The sequence below is a fragment of the Zygosaccharomyces rouxii genome, assembly GCF_000026365.1.
Source record: "Zygosaccharomyces rouxii strain CBS732 chromosome D complete sequence".
Lineage (NCBI taxonomy): Eukaryota > Fungi > Ascomycota > Saccharomycetes > Saccharomycetales > Saccharomycetaceae > Zygosaccharomyces > Zygosaccharomyces rouxii.
The window spans coordinates 540,605-568,539 of record NC_012993.1 but is presented as its reverse complement, the minus strand read 5'-3'; the positions used below and the strand labels follow the sequence as shown (position 1 = coordinate 568,539).

The window sequence follows — 27,935 nt, the reverse complement described above, 5'->3', positions numbered from 1 at the left end:
TAAGAGGTTTCAAAAAAGGGTTAAGCAAGAACGTTTAGCTAAGGAAAGGGCCAGTCAGGAACCAGATGATGAGGGTTCCGACATCGATTTAGAAACTCATGAAGTTCATATTGATGAGCGTCCTAAGTTGAAAAGGAAGTTCCTTAGAAGTACAAAGTTTAGGAACTAATTTGTGTATGTTTGTATGTGTGTATGTGTGTATATGTTAGTCGATTTTTAAATCAGGAGTACAACTTTCAGGATAAACGGCATAATTGATTAAAACTTTTAAAGGAACAGTCTCCAAAAGGGTCATTGGGGTCATTTGATGATTGGTTCATGGTTGGTTACGTCGGCGGAGATCCATATCAATCTCCTTCCTTTGGTAAATCGCTTTCATTGAGAGTAGATGGTGGTGTTAATGCCCTTTCAATCAATCCTTCAGGTAGGGACGTTGTACTGGCAAGCAAGCAAGGTTTACACATTATAGATTTGGATGATCCGTTTTCACCACCCAGGTGGCTAAGACATGTTACACCATGGCAAGTAGCAGACGTTCAATGGTCACCACATCCTGCGAAGCCGTACTGGGTTGTGTCGACATCGAACCAAAAGGCAATCATTTGGAATTTAGCTAAACCGTCATCTAATGCCATTGAGCACGTCTTACACAAACATTTCAGAGCTATTACAGATATCAATTTTAGTCCACAACATCCAGATATTTTGGCAACCTGTTCTATCGATACATATGTTCATGCCTGGGATCTTAGAAGTCCACAGAGACCATTCTACACCACTAGTGGCTGGCTTTCAGGAGCATCTCAGGTGAAATGGAGTTTTAACGATCAAAATGTTTTAGCATCAGCTCATGGTAATGACGTTTGTATCTGGGATTTGAGAAAAGGTTCTACACCATTAGGTAAACTAGTGGGACACGGTAGTAGCGTTAACAGTGTGGATTTTAATAGATTCAAAAGAACAGAACTAATGACAGGTTCCAATGATGGTTCCGTAAAATTTTGGGATTATTCCAAAAGTTGCAATGAACCTATAAAGACCATAAGAACAGATTTCCCCATATGGCGAGGGAGGTACTTACCATTTGGTGAAGGTTGTTGTCTAATGCCTTCAGTTGGAGGGTTCAATTCAGTTTATGTGGCTAGTTTAGCAAAAAGAGATGGTGTGGAAGAGGTTAACGATTCTAAACTACAACCTATCTACGCATTTAAGGGACATGATGATAGAGTGACAGATTTTGTGTGGAGATCGAGAAGTAGTTGTGGTAGTGATGGATGTGATCGTGAATTTCAGCTGGTAACATGGTCGAAGGACTGTGATCTCAGATTGTGGCCAGTACCAGAAACCGTTTATGAGAAGATTAATTTCAATAGGCATCAACAATTAGATGAAAGTATCCCGGACTATGAGTATACCACTTATAATAGAGAACCTGAAGTGGCTAAACCCCAACTAGGTTCCCATTCCAAAAGAATTAAGGAAAATTTCGTCTCTACATCAGGGTTAAAGAGTAAAAAGGACGTTAATCATATCTCTTGGCTTTCAGGTGTGAGAATGAATTACAATAGCTCACCTGAAAGTATATTTAAAGAAAGAACTTTACAAAATTTGGGGGAAGAAGTAAGCTCTTTGGGTCATAAATTTCCAAAAGTCGTGTTTGAAAAAATATCTGTATCTACAGGTGAATTGATTATTACATTGAATGGGCCTTGGTCTGACAATAATCCTGATGAGTATGTCTTCTTAAGAATTGATGTCAAAGTGCCGCCTGAATATCCAAGTAAGGGCTATCCTCCTGTGTTCTCCATTGAAGACAATGGTAATTTGTCCAGCGAAAGGAGAGAATATATAAACAAGCAACTGAAAGAGATCAGTGATACTTGCACAGCTTCAGGGCTTTACTGTTTAGAGCCTTGTTTGAGGCTTTTACTGGGCGAAAAGGTCAACCTCGAGGAATTAGGTCAAAATGATGAACCATTATTGAATTTTGAAATTGCAGATCAATTGGCAATGGAAAACCTGTCTTCGGTACCTAGTTCAGAGGATCCCACTGAATACTTGTCCGATTCTTCTACCTCAGAATCCGAAGAGAAAGAGGATGACAAGGTTCTCAATATGGGTGTCGATTTCGATGGTCAAATAAGTAGAGATTTGGCATTTGACAGTACACCAGTACCGACTGAATGTGGTGCAATTTGGTCTCCCAATGGTACCTTGCTATGCTTCTTTGCATCTGAGGGCAAGCAAGACAAGAAGCAGCAAGCCATGCTTCGACTGGCCAGTAGAGATACTGCGAAACATCAGAATGGATACCATAGAAAGGGCAGCCGTAAAAACATGATCCTCACAGAAAATAATGCCACTGATTCCAATAAGAATCTAAGGCCTAAAAGGTACGTGGAGACCATTCCTTCAGCGGCAAATCCCCTCGGAAAAAGTAACCACGTAACTTCGGAGGAGGAAAGTAATTCAGATGAATATTCCGATAGCTTTGAAGATGACTGGAGTGATATCTTGGTCAATGACATCGGCGTCAGGACTAAGTTGCCTGCGCTACGAGGTAGGGTGTCCAAGACATTTGAATCCGTAAACTCGGAATCAGGAAAGACTACAGAGTCCAAGAAGATGAAGAATGTGGTTATTACGAAAGATTTTAGCCATTTAATTCCAGACCGTAAGGATTTAGCACTAGAATTTAGATTTACAGATGCCCCTCAAGGGGAATTGGCAAGACATAATGCACTAGTCGCTGAAAAATACGGGTTAGAAGAGAAGAGCCATTGTTGGCAGATTCTTTCTGACCTTCTTATGACTAATGAGGAGACCGATCCATACAATTTGATATGGGACAATCATCCAATGGGGATCAAGTGGTACATCAAGGAAGTATTGAGTTATTTTGAGAAGAGAAACGATGTACAGATGTTAGCCATGCTGGGTGCAGTGGCTGCTAATACTGCAACTTCAGTCCTATCCACTACCAATGCTGAGAAATTGGATTCTAATCATGCTAATAAAAAGATGGAGAGTACAATTAATTTTAACCCCAATGAAAACGCAAATTCTTGGAGAACCGATATGTTATCACACTTATCTTCCAGTAATGGTGTAGCTCCCAGTTTTTTTGAATCCAACAGACACAGACCTTCGCCAGATGAAATTTCTATCAAATCTGAAGACTATTTCAGTCTCAAACATTACAATAACACAGCCGCAATTGCACCAACTGTGAGTCCACCAATAAGTAATACTGCGGTGAGTGCTACAATCGCACATAACCAACAGAATGCTTCAAAGCTACCAAATGTTACTATCGAATTAATCGATGATGATGTATTGACAGCAATTAGACAACCAGTACGATCATTATTGGACCCAAATGATGCAGTTAAACTTAGATTTTACAGTTACCAATATGCCAAACTTCTCTATATTTGGGGGTTACCAATGCAAAGAGCAGAATTACTCAAGATAAGTTTCGAATCTATCCATAAGAACACTTCAGATTTTGACTCTCACACATCAAATGATAACCAAGATTTATTTGGTGAAATCAGAACAAGTTGGATGGAGAATAAATACAGAGAACCTAATTTCCACAGTTGCAATTACTGTGGTCTCAAAGTTACAAGGAACATATTTTTATGTGAAAGTTGTGAGCATGTTATGCATGCATCTTGTGCAAGAGACTGGTGGGCTCAAAGTGAGCAATGCGCATCTGGATGCGGTTGTCACTGTACTGACTTATTAAAAATGTCGTGAATTGAATTGTAAAATTATTTAAGGAATATTTAGAGGCTTCAAGTTCTACCTTGTATATGTAATAAACGAGATCATCGCTACAATTTTTCAATGAAACCTTAAGGCAACGATCAAAAGAGAAAAAAACAGTCACAGGAAGAGGTTAAATTTTAGACAATTTCTACTACTTATTTGTCTAAGGTATTAAGTCTAATAATTCTGGTAGTGTTACAATGGTGGGTAGAAAAGTTGCCGTTATAACAGGCACCAATAGGTATGTCTTTGAGCTCTGATGTAATTTAACTTAAGTTATGAACAAACTTACTTACAATCGAAATAATAAAGCAATTTGGGGTTAAATATCGCCTATAGATTGATAGAACAAGAGGATCCTACCAATAGATTGACTATTGTGGTTACATCAAGAACTTTACCTCGTGCTACGGAGGCCATCAATTTGATTCAAAAGTTCGCTAAGAAATGTCCAAGGGTAGGAATTGTAGATTATGACTACTTGTTGATAGATTTCACTGATATGGTAAGTGTACTAGGTGCTTACTATGAGCTGACAAAGAAGTATAAGGAAATTCATTATTTTTTTGTTAATGCAGCCCAAGGTGTCTATGGTGGTATTGATTGGATTGGTGCCGTCAAGGAAGTATGTACCAATCTGATAAAATCTGTTACCTATCCATCCTACAAGATCCAGAGAATTGGTGTAAAATCTGATGACGATTTGGGTCTCGTATTTCAAGCCAATGTGTTTGGACCTTACTATTTGATTCAAAAGATTTTACCTCAATTGACAGCTGGTAAGGCATCAGTCGTTTGGATTTCAAGTCTCATGTCAGAACCCAAGTATTTCTCTATCAACGATATTCAATTGCTCAAATCTGATGCCTCTTATGAAGGTTCCAAGAGGTTAGTGGATCTTTTACACATGGCTACTTATAAGGATATGAAAAATCACGGAATTCATCAATATTTGGTACAACCTGGTATTTTCATTAGCAACTCTTTCTCCATTTATTTGAATATTTTCACATACTATGGGATGCTAGCATTGTTCTATTTGGCCAGATGGCTTGGTTCTGTTTGGCATAATGTTGACGGATATAAAGCCGCTAATGCTCCAGTGTATGCGGCCACCTTGGCAAACCCTAACTTCGAAGAACAGTATTTGAAATATGGGTCTGCATCTGGTAGAGATGGTATGGAATATATCCAGACTCAAGAAGTAGACCCAACGGGTGCTAGCGATGTACAGGAATATTTGTCAAAATTAAAATTGGAATGGGATGAAAAATTGAAAGATCAAATTACCAATTCAAGAGAGACGGTGTAAATTATAACGTGTCTAGTTAAAATAAGAATACTTTCATTTTCTCTGGACAAGGGAATGGGCTTCACATATATTTGAATTCTGAGAACGGCAGTTATTAGTTACATTGCATCGAAAAGGCAAAAGGTTTAGACCGAAATGGCCCAAGAATAATATGAAATGAATTAAAATAATAATAGTAAAAATAGTAAAAAGAAAAAACAACAAAAACGTCTTGACCCTTTCTTTTATCTGTTCATTTGTTGACTGACATCAAAGACGCAACGAAAGTGATAATCAATCTTGAGCGCACTTCGTTAATATCCTCTGGAACCAACCAAATCAATGCACCTAATTTTCTTGCAATGGAAATGGCTAACCTTGCGTTAGCGTATTTCTCATCATCATTGGTACCAGGTGCCACCAGACTGTAATCGACGTAACCAGGCGCAATACCGTTCAAGACATCCAGCAAAAAGTGGGCAGTAGACAATTGTGAATCTTTGAAAGAGTGTATCTTGGAAGATTTACCGCCCTTGTGGACTTGGTCTTGAGCCCATTTCAAAATTTGAGAATCACTCATATCTCTACCACTAGAAGACAGATTCCGAATAGTGTTTGTAATGTTTCTACGCATCAATTGCCAGACAAGAGCTAGTGTCAATAGTTTGTTACCGTCCACGATATCGGAACCTTCAATACCGACTAGGGAGAATCCGTTAAATTTACCCAATTCCACAGCGTAGTTGTTATTCTCAAGAGCTTTAAACCTGGACATTTCAGCACCTGTGTTTGGTTTTCTGTTAACCACAGAGTAGTTAACCACACCAGGTATGACTTTTTCATAGGCTTGTAATAGAACAAGACCATCTTTCAAATCTTCGAACAACGAGACGATTGGTGGATCCACATCCAATGAATTCAACCACAGAGTAAAGACTCTTGCTTCTCTTTCACCTTCAGCATCGAATTCCTCGATTTCTGGCGCTTCGGATTCCTCTATTGGTTCTAGACCTGGGTGAGTGTTAAACAACTGAGCAACAAAGGCCAAGTTCAGTTTTGGATTACCTGATACCAATGAATTTGGAGTCAAATATTTCCTACAGCCTAGTTTGTCAGCATTGACCAAAATTTGCTCAGCCCTTTGTAGGAGGTCTGGGGTCTGCAATGGAGCTCTCGAACATTGATCAGGAACCAATTGGTTCAACAGGATAGTATAATTCTCACCGTCTGACACATCACCAGAGAAATTAGAGACTCTTCTGTGCCAATTGGCGTGTTTCAAATGGTAGTTAAACCAACGTAGCAAGATCTGTTCTGGTGGTAGTCTCAGGAATTGATCTAAAGTCTCATCATCTTCCAATAAACGGTACAGTTCTGGATGTAATTTGATATCAATCTTACTCAATAGACCTCTTCTAATAATTTGCCAGATAAGACCAAGGATCAAATGTTCTCTACCTTCGATTAAATCTTCAGAATGCACGTTAACAACAACACAACCAATGGCCTTGGCAGAATTAATAACAATGTTTGCATTTTCGCTTGCCTGGAAATTATTCAAACGTTTGCCAGCCTTGGGTAAATTCAGAACTCTTGTATCGATGGTGTCAGGGACGGAATCGTTAATCAATTTAGATAAAACAAGACCATCTCTACATTCATCGAACAGTTGAAAAGTATCAGTAGGGAATGGCAAAAGATGACCTATCTGTGGATCGCCAGCCAAATTATCATTGATATGCTTGGTGAATTCACTTCTTTCTTCTTCATTAATGGTATGCTGAGAACCTGCAGTAGCACCACCGACAATAATCTTTGCATGTGAACCTGTACCTTTGTGTTGTAATTGAGATGGTGCACTTGGTTGTGATATAGGAGCTGCAGTGGCAAAACTAGTCTGTGGTGGTGGACCTGCCTTTGAATCCTTCAATTTAGCTTCTAGTTCCACATAATCATCTAATTCCACCCTACCAGAAGCGTCCACGCTACAAGCTTTCAATGCCTCTCTAGCTTCATCATAAGATGCTTCACCAGACTTAGAAACTGCATCTAGCACCTGTTGTTTCTCAACCCATCCTTTTTCATCTATGTCGATGTTTCTAAATTTCTCAATAACACCAAACAAGTCCTCTTGAGACAGAGTTGGGAACTTCTTCTGTAACTTGACGATATTCATATCCAATTTCTTGACGTATTCAGACTCTCAGCAGTCCAACCTGGATAACAATGTCCCTTCTATGTAGTATTGGTTGGGTATAAAAGGTTTTCAAAGGTCCTTGGTAGTATTACATAGCTTCCGCCCCTTTTCATAGTCTAATTCATGATCACGTGATGCAAGACTTGCATAATAACATACATATTTATATACTTATAATACGATGATTAAAGCTAAGGATTAATGCTAAAGGATGAATTTTCTCAGAGTTCTTTGTAATTTTAATGCATTTTGCTATGCTCAATTGTGGGGGACATGCGGTTTTATTGGCCGGGATGAATGAAGTAAGCTCTTAAATTGGGCAATCTCCTTCTGTTCTTGCATTAGTAAAAGATACTGCTCGTGGAGATGGTTTCTGTCCAGCGTGGTAGCCAATGAAGAGTCACCCCAGAATGATTTCAAGGCGTTAAACTCGTGGTTCAAAATTTCATCAATGCGGCGAACGTTGGGTCTTGGACGCATGTGGTTTTTGTTTAACAATTGGCACAGATCGTGTTTACTACAACCAGGAACGCTTAGAAGTAGTGGACCTTCGTCGTGGTTCAATTCTTGGCCCTCCCATTCATCTTCACCACACTCTAGTTCCGCATCTGGTCTGTATTTGTCGTCGGCACCCGGAATATGACCTGATGTATGGAAAATGAGACAGTGTGCAGCTCTCTCAGCTTGCAGGTAGCTTTCAATTTTGGATTCACGAAGTAGTGGCTTTTCAGAGAACGGTTTATAGTCATATTCAGCCTCTTCTGCCGGTAATGATGGTTCTTTGGAAAGTTCATTCTCATCCAATACAGTATCGATTTCTAATTCTTCTTTTCCTGACGAGACTGGTGCTTGTTCCAAATGATGAATCAACAATGTAGAAGGTCTTCGAAGCGGCGTAACACTATTATATCTGCTATATGGGTTGGAACCCTTTTGCAATTTGGGTGTTCTCCATGGCGCTACTGATGGCAGTTGAAAAAGTGGACTTTCTACAGGTAAATTAGGATCTCTCTTGGAAGCATTTGACTTGGTAGCTCTTGACATAGCCAGTAAAAGCAGCCTCCTTGTTTGTCCTGTCAAGCTGGACAGTGTGATCTTTTGAGTTTCTGACATTATATCGGTAAGTTAAGATTTGCGGCGTCAGTAAATAGGAAAATTATGCGTTATAAAATGTTATAAAAAAATATGAAAAAGTGGAATAAAAAGTGAGAAAAGGGCCGTTTTGAACTCTTAGAGCATTTTCATGGAGTTCGATCAATTCTTCTGAATTTCATTCAGTTCTTTTTGCACTCAAATTAGACCACTTAGCGTTAATTTCTCGAGGAATGGAGATAGATCCTCCCTTTTAATTTCAATAATGGAACTTTCAAAATTGTCTATTTTAACTCTTGCATCAGTCTGTGCAGCAATTTGCTGGAACGCCATGCTAAAATTGTTTAGAATTGGTTTACGCACTTGCAACATATCCATCCCCCTTGGGTATCTTGCAGCAAGACCTGCTACCAAATACGTGTCTGTGGATTCGTTAAGACTTGCCAATACCATTGGTAGCAGCTGCTTATTCTCAGATTCTGCACAGCATTCTGACAACCAATTACCCAACCGTAATAGGGACAGTGGGTTGTAGTATAATTCTAAATCTGGACCCTCTTGAAGTACACAAAGACGATAGATCCTTAAATGCTTAATGAGTCTTTTCTCCAAAATGGCAACACCGGTATTGAAGACTGCTTTTTGTAAAGTCTGTGCATGTCTAATTCCCTTGTTCAACAGGTCCACTTTACCATCGTCAAGTGCATCCCAACTCAACCAAAAATTGGAAATCCATCTCTTTTGTGAATTTACGCTTACTTCCTCTGTAGTATCGCCAGTTTCTCTTGTAATGCTGTTACCAACTTCTAATAATGCCGTCAGTGCCTCTACAAATTCGCTTGCACTAATGGCACCTCTATAACCTAAAGTTCTAACGAATCCGTCTCGTACAATGTCTTGCAGTCCATACCTGTCCAAATTTCGATCGAATATTATACCTAGTTCTCTTTTAATGGAATTATCCATGTAGATCCAAGTTTCCTGGGCAGTAGACAACGGTATCCCCATACGAGCAAACATCTTGTGTAACCTTTTCTTACCATTTTCATTCCAGAGTGAAAGCTTGGCGTTAACGTAGTTGGAGTAGTAGAAACTGTCATAGAGTGATGAATGCCTCAATAGAAAAAGGTAGTAATCGGGCTGAATGTTGAGGGATAGAGTATCTGGGGTCTTAACCGCTTGATGGCTGGGAGACAGTCTCTTAACTTCATCTTGTAAAAGTGGGTATAATCGATTGTAAACTTGTGGATAAGCGGTATCTAGCGAAGTCGTCCCCAAAATTGTCCACCAGAGGTATTTTAAATTTGATTCTCCGATAGTAGTTATTAATGAATAAACCTGTAATGACATTGAATTTACCACTGAAGTCCCCTGTGAGTAATAATCTTCTAAGATTGTCTCATATTCGTCTATCAGTCTCTTTCTCTGTTTTTTCGCTTTCTTGCTAGATGGACCCTCTGAACTTGATCTCTTACCGTCACCATCCTCATCTTCGTCTTCGTCTTCATCAGTTTCATCCTCCTGAGTGTCCTCATCCTCTTCCTGCCCTTCACTCTCAGCATCAAGCCGTATTAGTTGGAAATATGCTTCTTTCTGTCTTTGCAAAGAATCATCTGCCGTCCCGTCGTCCAGACATATTACAATTTCTGAGCCAAATATGTTGTCCAAATTCCATGGTCGATGCGAATCAAACACATATATGTGCCTATTGAATTTCCTCTCCTTCAGAGCATCATCAGTATCCATTAACAACTGTTCGGCATCCAGCTCTAAGAACTCGTCAAGGCATATCCCACCACCACATCCAATGAATATTACACTGGTAACATTGTCATCTAATTTAGAATAGTGATCCTTTAGCTCACCATAACCAAATACAGGTACTAGTTGAGATTGAACTAATTGTTTTTTGAAAAGATTGGTGAGCATCTTAGCAGAACACAATGCATCTATGTTCAAACATGACACGAATATGACCAATTGACATGATGAATGGCTCGAAGAACTTCTCAGTATTCGATGGTATGGTTCTGCAATCTGTCTAATCCCATAATACATGTCCAACGGACCTCTTAAGACCTTTATTGCCAATCTTTTATCTAGTAGAAAGTAGAATACGCGCGTTATTGTATGAATATTTCGTCAAATACCTGATGAGCTCGATGAGTTGAAATACATAATGGAGGAAAAGGCAGCAACTAGGGGCTAATTGGACCTCGAGCGGCTTGCTAATTCTATTTCAGCTCGAGTGAGGGCTGCAAGTTTCCATTATCTCTTACCGGCTCGAATATCTCATCAAATTGTAGTGCCAATTCGCGAATCTTCTTGTGAAGAACGGTTTCGAGAAGAGCAGATGGGTGAAGCAGACCTTGAGGATCCTTTAATATAGTTGTAATCGTCTTCATTTATTCGCTAGAGCTTCTATCTTGTTATCACGTGGAGGTCCGTCTTGTTACCATAGGGCCATGGTTAAAGACCTATGAGCTGGCTCTTACTACAACAACTGTTGTCTTATACATAAACGTACAAGAAACCAAGCTTTAATCTAGATGAACTGTGCATGTCGAGTGATAGCAGTTTGCCTGCTACTTGTGCAGGTATCTGGTTTTCTCTTTAACTTCAACCAGGACCCTCCAACACCACCACAACCATATGAGGACAAGTTTTTAAATTCAGGTTGTGAAGGTTATTTATGTCCTGATACCTTAGAGTGTGTTAGTCATGTAAAGGAGTGTCCCTGTCCCTTCCCTAAATCGCAGTTGAAGTGCACATTGCCCAATAATCAGTACATTTGCATTTCAAAGCCTGCTACTCATGATGAGAAGTTAAATGCCATATATGATGATCCTGCTAAAGGACCAAAGGCTAAGAATAAGGGTATCAGAGACTGCGGATGGGTGCTAGAGGCCTACAAAGATCAGGTATAGTACACTCTTCATTTGCATTATATATAGTCGCATAATTAGTTGTTAAATGGTACATCTATTTTATTCTCTGTTCTTGCCCGGTATCCATCTTTTGTAAGTTATCTCACCAACTTTATAACTTGAGAATATTGATTTATAATTTCCCTGGTGCCACCATCTTAAAATAGTCTCTGGAGATCGTAGGCTTTCCACGTAACATAATACATATGTCTTGTTAGCGCCAGCTACAACACGGGCCAAACTGGAGTACCAGTTGTAATCCTTAATGTCATTGCTGTTGAGTATTCGAACACAAAATTCCGCATGTTCCAAGGGAGGCCCTCGTTGGTACAGTAAATAATCACATCCAAATTTTACACCTGATCTAGCGCACCAACCATGGGATCTATAATGGTGGTAGACCACGTACTGTGAGATAAACTGGTGGATGTCCTCATATTTCTCTGGGATTCCCACGAGACGTCGTGTTAAATCTTTAGCGGTAATGTCCAGTACCGGTAAGGCAAATGTTAGAAACATGGCCTCCACGGGCATAAGCTCTAATGATTCCAGTTGTCTAATTTTCCCATCATCCGTGAACAGTAGCAAATCTATGTCCCTAATGGTCTCCTCATGAGGAAGTACTTCTGCAGAACTCTGTTGCGATTTGTACACTCTTAAAGATTTTCTCTGTTGTTCAAGTAATTCTTTCTCTTGTTCAATGGTACCACCTTTTCTTCTCAGTTCTAACAGCTCTTGTTCCATCTTTTCTCTTTGCTTCTTGAACTCTAATCTTAATAGTCTCCTATGCTGTGTAACCTTCTCCAATGCATTTCCATGACCATCGCTATCAGCTAACCTGTTATGAGTTCTGTTCTTCCATGTAGGCTCACTTCTAGATAATTGGCCAGTACCAAAGAAGCCATTTTCCCACAGATAATTCATCTGACTATCATCTTTGACCACAATATGGACGTATTTATCGTTAAAGAACTCTACATGTATCTTGTTAGTTAAACCATTGACACTGCTAAAATAACAATATGTCCAGTAAACCCAGGATATAGGATTATGAGGTATTAGCGGTGGTAATTCTATTGGATGGATAGGTAACGGATACTTGTACCTAGCGGAGCTGGGCTTTCTCTTTCCCATTGTGCTTACACTGGTTGGCCTTTTCACTGCAGAGTTCAAGTACTATTCACCGCCGTAAATAAAAGATCATTTAATAATTATGTAAAATAGCCCCTCAAGAAGATTTAGTAGAATATTCAGATACCGTTGTAGTCTATTTGAGAAATCATTGCGCTCACATCGATTAATCTTCGAGCAACATGCTAGTTATATCATCATTATCAGTTCAAGAAAAGAAACAGTGGAAGAGTAAAGGCCATCTGGCACACATTAAATTCTTCCCAGATTTACGACATTCACTTATGGACATAAGAGATGAATCCTTCGGATTCTTTACAAACAACTGAAGAAACATTTCGATAGTGTATGTAAGTTTCCAAACTCTTGTAACTTCTTATATAGATGTAAAAAAAATTTTCATATGAATAAATTCCTAACGTTTGGTGCTTGAAGAAAAATTAGGGCACACTCTCCTCGAGACTTCAAGATTTACGGTGCATTTAGTGATAATAAACAGAAATAATAATCGATAATACAGTCTATAAATTTATACATGAATTACTCATGATGACGCTAGATCAGCAAAGTACTGTCTCAGAATCACTGAAAGCATCTCAGGTAATTCGCTGATGTCATGAACCACCACATAGAATTCGAAGGGGAAAGTGTCTAGATATTTGTCAATCTTCAATTGCATGTTTCCATTTTGATCTGTGACGTACTTCACTTGGCTCATATCCATGATAGATTCACTGGAGTTGATACCATCAATAATGACAAACACGATCATAATCTTGTTCTCCCTTGCTCTGCGTACTAGACGTTGTACTGTCTCGTGGTCTTCACAAACACCATCTGAAATCACAATTTGTAATCTCCATTGATCTCCGCTTGCAAACACACTCGATCTTTCAAAGATTTTAATGGATTCCGCCACAAGCCTTCTGATGTCAGTCTTGGTCTCTTGGAAGCCAAACCATTGGAATGCCTTTGCACCAGCTTCGCCGCTGAATTGCTCACCAAAGGGATGAACTTCCTTTACAGTTTCACCAAATTTCACAATAGATAGACCACCGGATTCTAACTGTGTCAGCGTCTTTGAAACTAGACACAAACTGTCAAAAGCCAATTTCACACATTTGGATTCACTCATGGATTTCGAATCATCGAGAGCGATCATGATTTGATACTGACGTTTACTGGGCTTAGTTCTTCTCAACCATATCTTGTCCTTACGGAATTGCGATGCAATATAAGGAATGATTCTCTTCATGTTTAATCTTTTACCAGTCTTGTAATCACCTTGCAATTTCGTGGCCAATGTGGGTTCTAAGATCAAACGTAATTGTTCGCTTAAACGTGCAGAGAGCTCAGAGGTAGATAGTTCACTCTTGTGCCACAATGTCCGTGATTCTTCCAGATCTCTACAAGGTTCTGCGAGCTCTTCTTGTTGATAGATCTCTTCGTCAATTTCATCGAGCAGCGGTTCTAAATCATCTTCTTCCCTGTTTTTCAGAATATCTTCAGCTAGCAAGTTACCACGTTCTGAGTCCTCCTTCATTTCTCCAACACTAGCACCAGTGGCTCTTGCATTTTCATTCTCTTCACCCGCCTCATTTTCTTCAGGTTGGCCGTACTCCTTGTCAGCTTCTTGTTCTTCATCAAGCATCTGGATGTCTTCATCTTCACCATGAGGTTCTTCATCGTCATCAATAGCTTTATCTTGATCAATGGGGAGAATTTGTTCTTGGTTTGCCATACCTAAGGCTTGAGTATCGGTCTCGGTGTTTGCACCATCGACGTGTTCAAATTCGTCAGGACGCTGATTGGCATTCTCCGTAGTTTCCTCTTCTTTCTCCTGTTGCGAGGCCTCTTGGATTTCCTTACGACGATTGTAGTACTCCTTCATTGAATCACCAAGTTGCTTGAAGGCTTCCTTAGCGTCTTCCCGAGAAGCTTCATTATTTTCATTTTCTTGATCCTGTTGTTCCTCTTGATAATTCTGAGCATTTCCGCTGTTACCCACGTTATCTTGTTCGTCGGTATCTTTGGATTCAGATCCAGCACCTTTAGAACCAGATTTTTGTTGAGCAGCGGCATCGGCATCAACGTCTTCAGGTTCTGGCACCTCATCCAAGCCATCAAGACCTTCAGCTTGTTCATCATTACCTTTTTCTTGCTCAGCATTCTCACCCATCTGTGTCTCTGCGAGGTCATTCTCGTCTGACATGTTTTCATCTTCCTCTGCTTCCCCTCCTTCTTTTTCATCTTCACTTTGAACACCGTCTTCCTCACCATCTAGCTTCTGATCTTCTGGTTCTTCGGTATCCATGTGGCCTTCTTCGTCTTCTTCGTTTTCCGCATCTTCTCCATTTTCTTCGTCTTCTGGTTCGGCGGCTTCTGCGTTCTCTTCTTGCTTGCCATCTTCTTCACCTTCATCTTCATCACCCATTTCTCCGTCTGAAACATCCATATTTTCATCTTCACCTTCATCTTCCGATTTCTCATCACCAGAGTCCAAGTTCATATCCTCAGGAAGATCCAATGTTTCGATTTCAGGTGCGTCGATCGCATTTTCTTCACCTTCTTCTTGACGAACGGAGTCGTCCTGTCCTGCAGCGTCGTCCTCACCATCTTCACCGTCCTCCTCTTTCTCGTCACCTTCTTTGTCACTTCCTTCTTTGTCACTTCCTTCTTTATTGGCGTCATCAAACTCCTCGTTATTATTTTCATCCTCACCTTGTTGCTGTTGATCATTCTCGTTTTTACTGTCTTCCCCTTCGGCAGCTTGGACATCATCATCATCCTTCTGTCCTTGGACATTATTTTCAGCGTTCCTTTCCTTGGAATCAGACTCAGGCTTTTCATCCCACATCTTATCATCAATGGCGTTAGGATCATCTTCATTAACATCATCCACTTGCTCATCCATTTCATTCTCATCCTCGTCACCAGATTCATCACTGCCAGAACCTTGATCAGATAATTCTTCTAAATCACCTGCCATGTCACCCTCCATATCAACAGCATCATTTTTATCCTCATTGGGGTCGTCCTCGTCTTTGTCTTGTTCATCACGATTAGCCTCTTGAGCATTCTCCGTTAGATCTTCATCTTCTTCGACATCTTTTGAATTGTTCTGTGCACCTTCACCATCACCCAAACCTGTTCCTTCATGTAGATTTTTATCATCATGCATTTCTGAGGGTGGTTCAGGCGAACAGAATCCATTTTTAGCCAAATTGTGTAATAAAGTTGCCAAAATATATGTTCCGTGCGAAGTATTCACGTAGTATTCTCTGGATTTCAAAAGCATTGCAGACATGGCATCGTAATAGGAGTTGATGGCAGGTAATGTGAAAGTAATTACTGCCCTAATTAGCGTGACAGTTGGGCCAGCAAGGTGCATTTCCTTAATTTGCTTGATAGCTTGTTCCAATTTCTGTAAGATGCTAGAGTTGATGAACACCTTGTTAACGTTCATCAACTGTTTGGCTGTACTTGAAAGCCACTTGTCATCGTCCTCATTGACAGACAGCAGTTCCATATTCATAATTTTTTGAAATGAAAGTACCAAAGAAGTAAAGATACCACGGAACGTTTGATCAAAATCTTCTGCTCTTCCATCTTCACTCTTCAAATCTTTAACAGGGAAATGGGCTTGCTCGCTCAACCAACTCAAAAGAACATCGAATACGAAAAAGCTACAAGGGTCCTTACAGCGTTCTAGTGAGTTCATAGCGTTAGAGATGAATTCATTGAATTCAGTCAATAGTTCATCTGCCATAGAATCCAAAACTTTGACGCTACAAAGTCTTGTGTAAAATTCTTCGGTCCTAACTCTGATTTGCTCCAGTTCCACTACACTCTTTTTAGCTTTTTCTTGTTTCATGAAGCTTAAGGTGACTATCGCATATTCTAGTAGAACTGGGAACCATTCACCTACACTCTTGAGTTGTTCAAAATCCATAGACCTTGAATTGTGATTCAGAGTTCCTCTGGAAAATGAAATTGTTTTCAGATCTTCAAGTAACCCTTGATATTTGTAATGTATGACACCCAAATCATAAATCGGTTGTCTAACAGTTATCAACGAGAAAATTAGATTTTCTGCAATTGCCATTCCCTTTTCGATACTTGCAAAAGGTATGTTATCAGAAGGCTCAGATACCGCAGCTCTCAATTTTGGTAGTAGATCAATTATTCTGAAAAAGTAGCCATCACAACCTTCAAGTTCCGTTTCGGTAAAAGAAACCACATTAGATAAAATGGCTGTTGAGGTGGATTGGACCTTGTGAATATCCTCTCTAAAGCTAGATTTCAGACCTATTCTCCTCAGTTCCTTCAAGGAGTCGCTGAGGAGCTTACCTTTCAAGACTTTCAAAGAAGCCAATTTTTTCTTCTGATCTTTCGAATACACTTTAGGTGTATCCTTTTGAAGACTTTCAGCTTCTTCAGAAATGTCTGTAGCAAAATCCAACAAACTTGGGAAACTTAAGTTCTCCATTTTTGTTATGAAGAATTTCATTCTCGAGTACACATTATGAGGATTTTTCATGATATCTGATCTGGAGTCCCAGCCAACGATCTTTGTAACTTGCTTTTCAGCGGACAAAACATCATAGTCTGTTGCATAAGATCCTTTTAAGGTTATCATCGGCAGAGATTCCTTGATTGAAAACGAGATACCGCTCTCAACAGTTGGCTGTATTGCTTCTGACAAAACAGAACGGTACTTGCGAACCACCTTGTATAGGTTGTTATGAGAACGACGAGAACTTTGCTTCAAAGCGTCGATGTTCACATCCTTCCAACTTGCTAATAATATAATTTCGGAAATCTCTTTTTCCAATGACTTCTTGGAGTTTGCGATATGTTCTTCCACAGCGGACTCAAATTGACCATAGAACTTCAATACATTCTGAATTGAATGGAAAATTGAATACTCACCCCATCCCAAAAGTTTTGTATGTTCAGCAAAAGCCCTGAGAAGGTCTAGACGGGTCTTAAATTCACCATAAGAGCTTTTACTGAAGAAAATGTTGAGATGTGACACCAGTGTGGTTTGGCTGCCATTGGCGCTTTCGTCTGAAATACTAGCGACAATGATGATCTCAAATAGATAGAACCACCATTTTCCGATATTTCTATTAATTTGATCCTCCTCAGATTTCAGCAATCCATTCCAGGTTTGTAGTTCCATTTTTCTCCATGAAATGATTAGATCTGTAATTTTCCTGATGTGTATTCCCATGGATACTCGTGAAGACGCATACTTCTCCCATTCGGCTACGAAAGTGTAAATTTGCTCTATCTTCTGTAGCATCTTAGCCACAGGGGTGCTTGATCTATAGCTCAAAAATTCATGGCATATTCTGAATAGCTCACGTAATGTTGCGTGTTCAGGCCAGTTGCCTAATAATTCATGAACGAACTTCCATAAGCTCTCAACTATTGAGATGGCCTTTTGAGACTCTGAAATAGAAAAGTCCTTATAAAAATTGAAATTTTCATTATCCTTAGGCATCTCAAACGCATTGATATTCTTTGCTAATAGGTGGACAACAGATGTTAGGTGATTCTCGCTCAGTGTTCCAGATTTAAACTTTAAGCTGGAACGAGCGAGTTGCTCAACTATTTTGGAACCCATTTCAACCATGTGCTCCAAATTTCTTTCTTTGGAATCTTGGAAGATGGAAATGTAAATTTTAGCAATAGAATAATAAGCATCTTGCAGCTCCTCCTCTGAACTTGAGGTTCCCTCATTGTCAGCGGAAACTGTTTCCTCGTAATCAGGGAACATGTTCCTGAAATCTTCTTCGAAATCCTCTGCATTATCTTCAAAACGGAATAAACTTGACCTTTCACGAGCTTCTTGTTCTTCTTTCATTCTCCTTTGTGACCATCTGAAATATAATGTCTGCAATATACCATTGAATGTTGATAGCATGGCTTCTGGTTTATTGTGGAATTTGAATAATTGCATCAAAAAGGCAAGGACAACTTCGGAAGAAGCAGAGCCTGTGTTATTCCTCTTGAAAAAAGAGGACAATTTAGAGAAGGTCTCACTGATACTCGTAGGGCTCACGAGAGTAAGTGGGTCGACACTCCATAGTAGGGGTAGATCCAAATTCTTTTCTTTACCTTCTCTGTCACACCTCATCAAGTCAAATCCAAATTTCATGCTTAATACATAGCTTGAAAAAATATCATTTAAATCTGTGTAGAACTTGTATCCAGTTTCCAAGCGTTGTAAAAAGCGCGATGTATTCTGCTGGAAAAGCTCCAATTGGCCCTTGGTAATGTTGCTCCAATCATCCACTGTGTTCATTAATCTTGAAACTTGCTCATGATTTAGGGAAGAATTCAAAAGTGCGGTCCATTCATCAAAAAGATTATCAATTGGAAAATCTGGTCTATAAATCCGAGGTCTTTCAAGCTCACCGATATCTGGTTTCTCCAAAAGAACTTTCTCGGCAAAGATCAGATCATCACCACTAGTAACTTGACGTACGGACGCTAAACTTTCTTTCATCTTCTCTAAGAAGGACTTATGCTTCGAGGAAGTATCATACGAAACATATTCATGAATGGCGGGGTCAAAAGGACGATCAGGGGCATAGAGTTCCATCATACCAACACCGAATAAAATCCACCCTCTTCCCAAAATGCTAAAAGAAGATGCAGATGTCGCATACTGTAGGGCTGGTAACAAGTTCTCCACAAAGACCTTGTAAAACTTCTCGTCAGTCTCCTTCGAGACTTGTTTTTGTAGCAGTTCATTATCGAAGCTAACGACACCTTCTTTCACATGGAGTTGGATAATGCGAACAACCCAATCCCTTAAGAGTCCACCAAAAAATGTCAGTTGATCTTGCAAAATCGTCTCTGAACTATCAACTGTAGAAGATAAAAGTAACTTGGCATCTGTCAAAGTCTGTTTGACCTGACTTCCTGCAAAATGCTTCAGGTTGTTCGATTTGATAATGATTCGCTCAAACAATGAAGAGGTGATTAATGAGCTGATGGAAGATTGGAATTTATCATCCACTTCAGTCCAAAGAATATCGAATACTGCTGGACCGGAATGTCTCTTCTGTTGCTGTCTGATGATTTTTCCGGTAGGTATTGAAGATAGAGATGCTAATTGCTCAACCATTCCGTTGTGCTGATTAAAGACTAATCTTAGGAGATCATTAAATTCATTCTCGAAATAATTAATCCTTTTGTTCAAAAACTTGCTGGAAATGTTTTCTAGGTCCTCGATACCAGATTCCAATTTTAATAGCAGATTTCTGAATTCCAATACATCATTCTGGATAAGGTCTTCAAAAAGCATACGGAATATTTCCCTCAATCCATTGATTGAAGCGTATGATTCAACGTATTGAGATTTGACAACACGATCAAATTTCCTTGAGATATCGAATAATGCATCCCACAATGACCATCCTTCGGAAGAAGATGGATAAGGTTGTTTGAAGTTTTCCCAGATAAGGGCAATTGATGTACCCCTCTGCAGTTTCACACCATCACTAAACTTGGAGAGGAATGAAAATTCTGAAGTAATTAATCCTTCGGCTTGTGCTGATGTTTGCCATTCCTCAAGCAATTCCTTGTAGGCTCTCAACCTTGCCTCGTCTTTGCGACCAGCGGTTTCGAAGATTCCAAACCATAACACTAACAACTTCCAAAGTGATTCAAAGATGTCATTTCTTTGGAAAAGTGTCTCCTGGCCCACAATTTGCCAGACTTTGTTAGCCAGGTCTTGAAGAACCTGATATATGGGGATCCTTGGAGGGTTCTTTACATTGCGTCCACCGACAACCGCTGCTGACAGCTCAATGTACGAAAGACTCGAAAGCTTACCCTTGATTGCTTTTTCCATCGTTCTTTCCAAAAGATTGATACTTTCGTGTAACAATTTCACTGTGCTGAATAGGTAAACCGTCTCTGAAAGACCATTCGTTGTTTGAGCTGGAAGAACAGAGGGAAGCAAATAAGTATTCAATAGAGGGAACAAGGATTGTTCTGATAAGTCGGAAGGTGAATGGTCTAGGATTTTTAGCAACCTCTCATCTGCAGATGAGTAGATACTGTTGACCTTCCGTACGATCCCTTCCTTGTCAAAGGTCTTCAGGAGTTCACAGATCTCAGAAGCCAACCTCTGTTCAGAAAATTGACGGTTCTGAATGACATTACCCATCCATTGTTCAAGCTGTTTCAAACGGTTAATAGGAACCACTCCCAGGAGCGCCTCTGTGGCTGGTTGGTCACCAGATAGAGATATAACATCATGCAATTGCCCGAATACTTGAGCCGAGGCTAATTGGGCTGGTAGATAACGCTTCAATGGTACAATGGAATCAAGAATGCTTAATGACATAGCCTTAAAACCCCTCTCTAGCTGTGAGGGTTCCTTGGAAGTTTCAACACCCAAATTCAAGCAATCATAGTATGAAGCTCTAGAGTGCAACTCTTCGACATAGAGCTCGACACCTCTGTTTCTCATTGCCCTCGACAATTCACCAAATTTGGGATTTACAGTGAGGAACAACCGGAAGTTCTGATGAGGAGTGATGACTCTTGGTTCACCGTTTTCCTCACTGCGTTCATTGATGATCAATGAACCGTCACTTTCCAACAAAGAATTTAATCTATCAAGCACAGATGGAGAACATAGATTGGCATTATCTAAGACTAACCAATTTCCCTTTTCTACTGCTTCAACAAGCATACCATCAAACCATTCAAATTTTACTTGATCGCCTTGTTCAATAATGGTCGTCATTTCTTGGATTCTGGTAGAGAACTCTTGTAATTGAGGACTATCATATAAGAAAGAAAAGACACCATTAAACTTCTCACTGAAATATTTGAAATTTTCCACTGATACGATATTAGTGCAAATGAAGTTAAGAAGTTCTAGAGCGCCAACGATGGCTTCGCGCTTCCCAAAGTTTAAGCTCAAATTAACCAAAAGGATCTCACGTAAAACCAATTTCAAATCATTAATGATGTAAGAGATTTTCCTCGTAAGATCAACTTGCTCATAACCACCCAAAATATCCATACTGTCCACGTCACTATTCATTGAAAAAGTTGAAACAGGAGCACCAAGAACAGAAGCTAAAAATTCAATGATTCCCGATTTACCTGCATTCGTGGGACCAACCAAAATCAGAGGCCAACTGTGCTTGATGGCTCTCAAGGCAGACTCGTAGAATGAAAAGTTGGATTCAAGGGAAAGCAATTTTTCATGGGTTGGACAGCTGAATAACGGATTCCTTTTCACCAGTTCTCCGTTGATTTGAATGAAATCACGGTCGAGCTTATAAAAGTTTTCACGCTTCTCATGGGCACCAAATATGCGTTCAACGACTTCTCTTGCTTTCGATTTGTCTACCTGAGAACGGAACCTTTGCACAACGACCACATCTACAAAATCGAAAATGTCTAGTTCGCTGACCAAAGATTCTTGATTCAGCATTTTGAGCCATCTCAAAGTATCTCTAAGGTTAAACTCCCATGGGGAACCGGATGACCCCCATTTCTTCAACTTGCACACTTCATACTCTAATGTTGACATGAGCTGGATAATTTTTTTGATCACCTCTAGACTTACATCTGGATAAAGCTGATTAGCAATCAGTAGAAGATCATCGGCAGTAAGTGTGTCATTATAGACAACGTTAAAACGGTTGATAAATGATTTTGGCAATCCTTTTCTACCACCACCTTGGTATTGGGGATTCTGTGCTGCGAAAACCATAAATTCTGGATGACAACTGAAAGATCTGTCTAGCTCCGGAATGTAAGCCTGACCACGATGATCCAAACAAGCATTCAACCCTTCCAAGACAGATTGAGAGGCCAAATTCATTTCATCCAGTAGAACCCATTCACCTTTTTGCATGGCCCTTAGGAAGGGAGCATCACGCCAAACAAATTCTCCCGTTTTTTCACCAGGAACGTCTGAACCAAATAAATCAACGAGATCAGTGTGCTCAGATAAATTGATTCTAGTCAACTTGTTACCTGTGATTTCTGAGAGAGCGGCAACCAGACTCGTTTTACCGACACCTGGGCTACCTTCCAAAAGAATTGGCTTGCGCACCTGCATTGCTCTAATCACACGTAAAAGGTTTTTAGAAGTAGTTGGTGCATTCCAGTTAAACTTAGTGGCCATGTCACCATGTTCCTTTCTTGAAACTTCAAACGGACCAATTCTTAGGCTCATTTCCGAGGTCTGTACTTGAATTGCCTGATTAAATTGTGGTTTCAAATCAATGTTAGCAAATATAGAAAGGTGAGCAATACACTCCTGCTTCAAAGCCCTCAATCTTTCCGGACTTTCAGCCAGATAAGCAGTGTTATTTGTACCGAGAGCGTCGACAAATACCATAGCTGCACCGTGAACCAAAATGATGCCTTTGTCACCTACTTTATGGTAAGTGCAATTCATGAATTCGATCCATGCAAGAATATCACGGAGAGAAATAATCCCTCCACCAGACATTCCCTTTCCGAACTTGTTGGCATACCATTCAGAAAAGGAGACCACTGTATCAACAAGGTCTCGTAAGTCTGGGAGTAGCTTGGAAGAAACAATCATGCGGACATCTTCTAAACTGTCCATGGATGAAACCCATATTTCCGTGAATCTGTTTCTTAAGGCAGGGGATAGTTCCTTCTTACCGTAGTCACCACCTGGGTTCATTGTAGCAAGAAATTGAAAGTCCTCCACGGCAACCACCAGGCTGTCTGAGGAACCTTTCTCTGCTAATAATAAGTTCCTTTCAGGTTCTAAGACACTATTCAATCTCTCCAAAACGGAATCATCGGCTAGTGAGATTTCATCTAGGAGGAAGAAATCACCAGTTTTCATTGCATGAACTAATGGACCGTCACACCATTCGAAAAGAATGGAAAGGTTACTTCTTAGCTCGTCAATTTGAATCTTTACATTCTCATCCAAAGAAGTCCTGTCCATAATATCATATTGAGCTATTAAACCTTCTAAAGTTAACATTTCCAATTGATCTTCTGGAAGATCCAGAACACTTTGGAGAAGTTTAGTTAACCGGGCTTGAATCTCTGATCTGTTACGAACAGGTCTCTGTGCACCCAAGATATCGCTTGTTTCCGTGTTCTGGTGAGCATTGAGAGCAATCAAATTCTTCCTATAATAAGATGCTAATATTTGACATATGGTAGTCTTACCACAACCTGTTTCACCAACCAGTAAAACGGGTTCTTTGTTTTTTAAACATGTTTCCACCAAAAATGATAATCTTTTTGATGCTCCGGTCCAAACCACATCACTTTTTTCACTCAAGAGTAAAGAGTTCTCTGAATCAGCGTAATACCTGTCCATGTCCAATTTCACTCTCATTACCTTTTCCAGAACTCTTTTAACAACTTCTCTTTCGGGAGCCGAACGACATCTTTCAGCTAAAAGCATGTAACCATTGGCGGCTAATTGTTCATATCCTACTGCATCTCTCAAAGCCCAGCGGAAAAGATCACGTAAAGTGGCAAAACTGTTTTTCTGTTCAAATAGTCTGGAAGCAGATCTTTCAATGGAGAGTTGACGATAAACCTCCACGATTCTTTTTGCATACGAAGGAGCAATTTGGCAACGTTCACGTAGAATAATTTCAAGTTCTTCTTGGGGAATATCTGCGAAATGGAGCTCCAAAAATCTATTTCTAAATGCCCTTGAAAGGATTTTACGACCACCATAAATCCCTGGAGGATTTTGAGTAGCAAAAAGCATAAAGTCCGGATGAGGATGTATAACTTCTTGTGTTTCAGGAATTAACAACTCTCGGTTGTCATCCAATAATCTGTTTAGTGCTTCCAAAATATCTGTGGGAGCCAGGTTCAATTCATCTAAAACGATCCAGTAACCTTTCCTTAAGGCTTCTACAAGTATACCTTCTTGAAAGGAAAGTTTCCCAGTGTCATCTGTAACATATGTACCCAAATATTCTTGAAGGTCTGTGTGTTCGTGGTTATTAATACGGACGAATTTGTGACCCGTGATATCTGCCAAGTACTTGATCATACTTGTTTTACCTGCAGAAGTAGGACCTTGAATCAAAACTGGGAATCGTTTACTTGAAGTAGCCCTCACTAAATTCATCATATTCTTTTCCACAAATGGGGTAATAATGTAACGACTTTCTTCCTTGGGTTCGAAGGAACCTTTTTGTATCCAATAATGCCTAAATTGCAGGTAATCAGGACCAGGGGACGGTGGTGCTTGTGATATAACGGCTTTCACATTTTTCAATCTGCCCAAAGTGTATTTTCTTATAATAGGTTCAAGTATTGCTTCTGAATCACCGTCTAGTAGTGTCAAGAAACTCATGCAAAATCCATCGTAAAGGGAACGACGAAGACCATAAATATTAACAATGTCACAGACATATAGTAGTGTACGTGTTAAAGTACGAATGCTAAAATGAGGTTTTTGATTGGAACCATCCACAATTTTATTACTTTCTGCCAATCTTTTGGCTTCCAGATAAAGTTCTGCTACATCGTTACCCACCCATTCATCGCTGGTGCTGTAATTTTTAATATATTTGTCAATGATGGAGAGTAAGTCGGTAATGTCTCGATCCGGCGAGTGCACGTAAATTTCTGTGAATCTTGATCGTATACCTGGAGGCAAATCTCTCTTACCAATATCTGTAGCGGGATTCATACATGCAAAAATCCTGAAGTTTGGGTGAGCTCTTACTGGCTCTATATCACCTTTATCAGACAAAAGAACACCCCTTTTCGAACCTTCATCCAATAAATCTGATATACTTTCAAGAGTATCAGGTGAAGCTAAATTTATTTCATCCAAAAGTAACCACTCACCATTACGAACTGCTTTCACCAATGCACCTTCGACAAAATCGAAGACCAAGGAACTTTCTATAGAGCTTGATTGGAATTCGAATTTCTCAACTGCAGCGTTGAACTCTTCCCAAGTCTCTGAAAGTAACATTTGTTCGTGTTCGTTCAACTTTCTCTTTTTCTTTTTCTTTTCAGCATTGTCATCATCATTTGCCCTTTGCACTTTTAAAATGTTATTTGCCATTTTGTAAGCTTCTTTCCATAGACGAACCACGTTCTTCCACTGGTTTTTATTGAAGCACTTGTGTAACATTTTGTAAAATTGTTCATTTTTCTTTAAAGAAAATGTAGCGGCAAATAGAGATTCAAATTTTTCCTGAATGGGGATGGCAATCGTCTTTGAATTTACTGGCTTATATCCACCTAACAGATCACCGGTCTCTGTTTGTTGAGACACGTTTATAACGGTTAAAGTTTTGTTAAGTAATCTGCACAAATGTTGAACCACTGTAGTCTTACCAGTACCAGTTTCACCAACAAGTAAAACGGGTTCGGTCATTTGTACTGAAACTGAAATTTGTTCCATCAATCTTAGAGAATGGTTCGTAGTAGCAAATGAAGTAGCATTGGCTGATTTCTTCTGTAAGACAGAGACAGCTTTAGGCAATTTTGCTCTACCTATTTCTAAATGGTCTGAGTAGCTATCGAATTGTGGGACATGTTTCGATAAGTAAAGGCCAATCCTAGAATTGGAAATCTCTACCGATTCACCAATAGTTCTCACTAGTGGTTCTAATGCTCTAGGTTCACTAATGGCACCCGTGAAACAGTCGGCTGCCTCTGCGAAAATGCTATCGAAGATTTCCGACTCTATCAATTCATCAGGGTTGGTTATACCATTATTTTCAAAGAGGACTTTTAATCTTTCGCATAGTTTCATAAGATCTCTAACAGATACAACTCTTGCCTTGGCACCTCTGTTTAAAGAGGTAAATCTTTGGTCCAAGTAAATCTCTTTTACGGCCTTGTAGGCATGTGTTAGCTTGGGTACTAATCGAGTTAAAACAGGGTATCTATGACACAAAATGTAATGCAAATCTTTGTCATCCAATTCCTTCAAATGCGTCAGTTTCCAAATTCTTGAACCAATTATGTTTATGGAATGATTGTCGATATTTCTCTTGGATTGAGTCTCATCTATCCTTACAGTGGAGATTAAATGAAATCCATGAGCGGCTTTCACAGTTTCACCTCTAGATGGGATCGTCAGTTCTCTTTTTTCAAGTAGTGTCAATAGAACTGATAAGACCTCAGTAGGAGCCTTATCAATGTCTTCTATAAGAACCCATCTACCTTGTTTGACAGCAGTAGTCAAAACACCGGCCCTCCATTCAAACGTTCCCGGTTTTTCACCTGACGTGTACGTACCTATCAGAAGCTTTGCATCTGTTTGATCACCAAGGTGAATTTTAACCATAGACTCCTCCGTTCCCGCATATTTACTCAATTGATTAACCAAAAAAGTTTTACCAGATCCTGCCTTACCACAGAGCATAATGGGTTCTGCATTACGGATATTGTTAGCCAATTGACGGAGAGCATCAATAGATTTTTCTGTGGGAACAAATGAAGATTCTTTAATAGGTTGTTGTGATCCAGAAAAAGGCACCAAAGTTCCGCAGATGGAAACTACACCTTGACTTAGAAATTCTGGTTCCAAAACAACGTAATTACGACCTGGTATTCTTTGAAAACACTCTGACACTTCAGGGAGTCTTGAAAAATTGGCAAATCTCTTAGCTTCATTCAGCTCCAAGAATCTATAATCCACTTGAGAATCCAATTCGTATTCCCCGTATAATTTGCTCTCTCCATTAATGTGAGCGTCTATCATTTCATCGATTACTCTTTCTCCTGCATCCATATAAATGGATAGGACTTTGAGAGCAAGGAACGTTATGGTACCTCTCTCTTTGGAATCCACTAACGAATATAATACATCTAGTTTCACATATTTACCAAATACTTCCTTATCGTGGTACAGCAAACGGTAGTATGCAAGTAAAACAGTTCTTAACTCTTGCTCGCTTCTGGTTGAATAGTTTTGAAGAATAGTAATTATATGTTCATTGTTTTGAGCCAAAAATTGTTCCACTAGTGGTTTGCATGCTGGGAACAATCCAATATTCCTACTGCAGGCATCAAGGACCGCAACGCATTCTTCTAGTTTATCATGATGATTGATCCAACGGGAAATAATCTCTAGGAAAATAGGTTTATAGACGAAAAGATAGCCAGTATGAAAACGCTTTGATAACACCAACTTTGATAATCTTTGTAGATTTACATCAGTATCCACATGAGCATCGAACTCAAATAATGTGTCAAGCGCTTCTGCTGGGTAGGTCTTGTTAAACAGCTGAAACCTTTCCACAGCAGAATCTAAATCCAGTAAAACAGCATTGTGAGACATATTTTCCTTTCCCATCGTCTGCTTGAGGATTTCTCTTCTACTTCTCCTTGGTAGTAGTGGTAGTAGTAGTAGTAATATAACAACTAGTAATAGAGCTCATCGCGGCCATCTCATCGCATCGCATCTCATCGTATCCTAAAATTTTCACCGTATCACATGATCATGTCCGAGAAAATGTACGTAATAAAGAAGCCCAGATGAGATGAGATGAGA

General features: G+C 39.7%; 8 protein-coding genes and 1 non-coding gene across 9 annotated transcripts; 3 read left to right on the top strand and 6 right to left on the bottom strand.

Annotated features, from left to right (window-relative positions):
- Nucleotides 1-318: 318 nt before the first annotated feature.
- Nucleotides 319-3,762, top strand: MTC5 (Mtc5p; the record flags this gene model as incomplete). The annotated part of the gene is made up of 1 exon (XM_002496672.1): nucleotides 319-3,762. One exon carries the CDS (start codon nucleotides 319-321, stop codon nucleotides 3,760-3,762), a length of 3,444 nt encoding a protein of 1,147 aa, XP_002496717.1.
- A 212-nt stretch (nucleotides 3,763-3,974) lies between these two features.
- Nucleotides 3,975-5,086, top strand: ERG27 (3-keto-steroid reductase; the record flags this gene model as incomplete). The annotated part of the gene is made up of 2 exons (XM_002496671.1): nucleotides 3,975-4,015; nucleotides 4,087-5,086. 2 exons carry the CDS (start codon nucleotides 3,975-3,977, stop codon nucleotides 5,084-5,086), a joined length of 1,041 nt encoding a protein of 346 aa, XP_002496716.1.
- Nucleotides 5,087-5,318: 232 nt separating this feature from the next.
- Nucleotides 5,319-7,241, bottom strand: SAC6 (fimbrin; the record flags this gene model as incomplete). Its single annotated transcript, XM_002496670.1, has 1 exon — nucleotides 5,319-7,241. One exon carries the CDS (start codon nucleotides 7,239-7,241, stop codon nucleotides 5,319-5,321), a length of 1,923 nt encoding a protein of 640 aa, XP_002496715.1.
- A 279-nt stretch (nucleotides 7,242-7,520) lies between these two features.
- On the bottom strand, nucleotides 7,521-8,375 carry APC9 (anaphase promoting complex subunit 9; the record flags this gene model as incomplete). Its single annotated transcript, XM_002496669.1, has 1 exon — nucleotides 7,521-8,375. The coding sequence occupies one exon, from the start codon at nucleotides 8,373-8,375 to the stop codon at nucleotides 7,521-7,523; it is 855 nt and encodes a 284-aa protein (XP_002496714.1).
- Nucleotides 8,376-8,552: 177 nt separating this feature from the next.
- On the bottom strand, nucleotides 8,553-10,412 carry CDC45 (DNA replication initiation factor CDC45; the record flags this gene model as incomplete). The annotated part of the gene is made up of 1 exon (XM_002496668.1): nucleotides 8,553-10,412. The coding sequence occupies one exon, from the start codon at nucleotides 10,410-10,412 to the stop codon at nucleotides 8,553-8,555; it is 1,860 nt and encodes a 619-aa protein (XP_002496713.1).
- Nucleotides 10,413-10,903: 491 nt separating this feature from the next.
- On the top strand, nucleotides 10,904-11,281 carry LCL2 (Lcl2p; the record flags this gene model as incomplete). Its single annotated transcript, XM_002496667.1, has 1 exon — nucleotides 10,904-11,281. The coding sequence occupies one exon, from the start codon at nucleotides 10,904-10,906 to the stop codon at nucleotides 11,279-11,281; it is 378 nt and encodes a 125-aa protein (XP_002496712.1).
- Nucleotides 11,282-11,341: 60 nt separating this feature from the next.
- Nucleotides 11,342-12,415, bottom strand: SEN2 (tRNA splicing endonuclease subunit SEN2; the record flags this gene model as incomplete). The annotated part of the gene is made up of 1 exon (XM_002496666.1): nucleotides 11,342-12,415. One exon carries the CDS (start codon nucleotides 12,413-12,415, stop codon nucleotides 11,342-11,344), a length of 1,074 nt encoding a protein of 357 aa, XP_002496711.1.
- A 111-nt stretch (nucleotides 12,416-12,526) lies between these two features.
- Nucleotides 12,527-12,617, bottom strand: SNR79. Its single transcript, XR_002648402.1, has one exon. It is a non-coding gene; the product is annotated as a snR79 (small nucleolar RNA).
- A 339-nt stretch (nucleotides 12,618-12,956) lies between these two features.
- REA1 (AAA family ATPase midasin) lies at nucleotides 12,957-27,737 on the bottom strand (the record flags this gene model as incomplete). Its single annotated transcript, XM_002496665.1, has 1 exon — nucleotides 12,957-27,737. The coding sequence occupies one exon, from the start codon at nucleotides 27,735-27,737 to the stop codon at nucleotides 12,957-12,959; it is 14,781 nt and encodes a 4,926-aa protein (XP_002496710.1).
- Nucleotides 27,738-27,935: the final 198 nt, after the last annotated feature.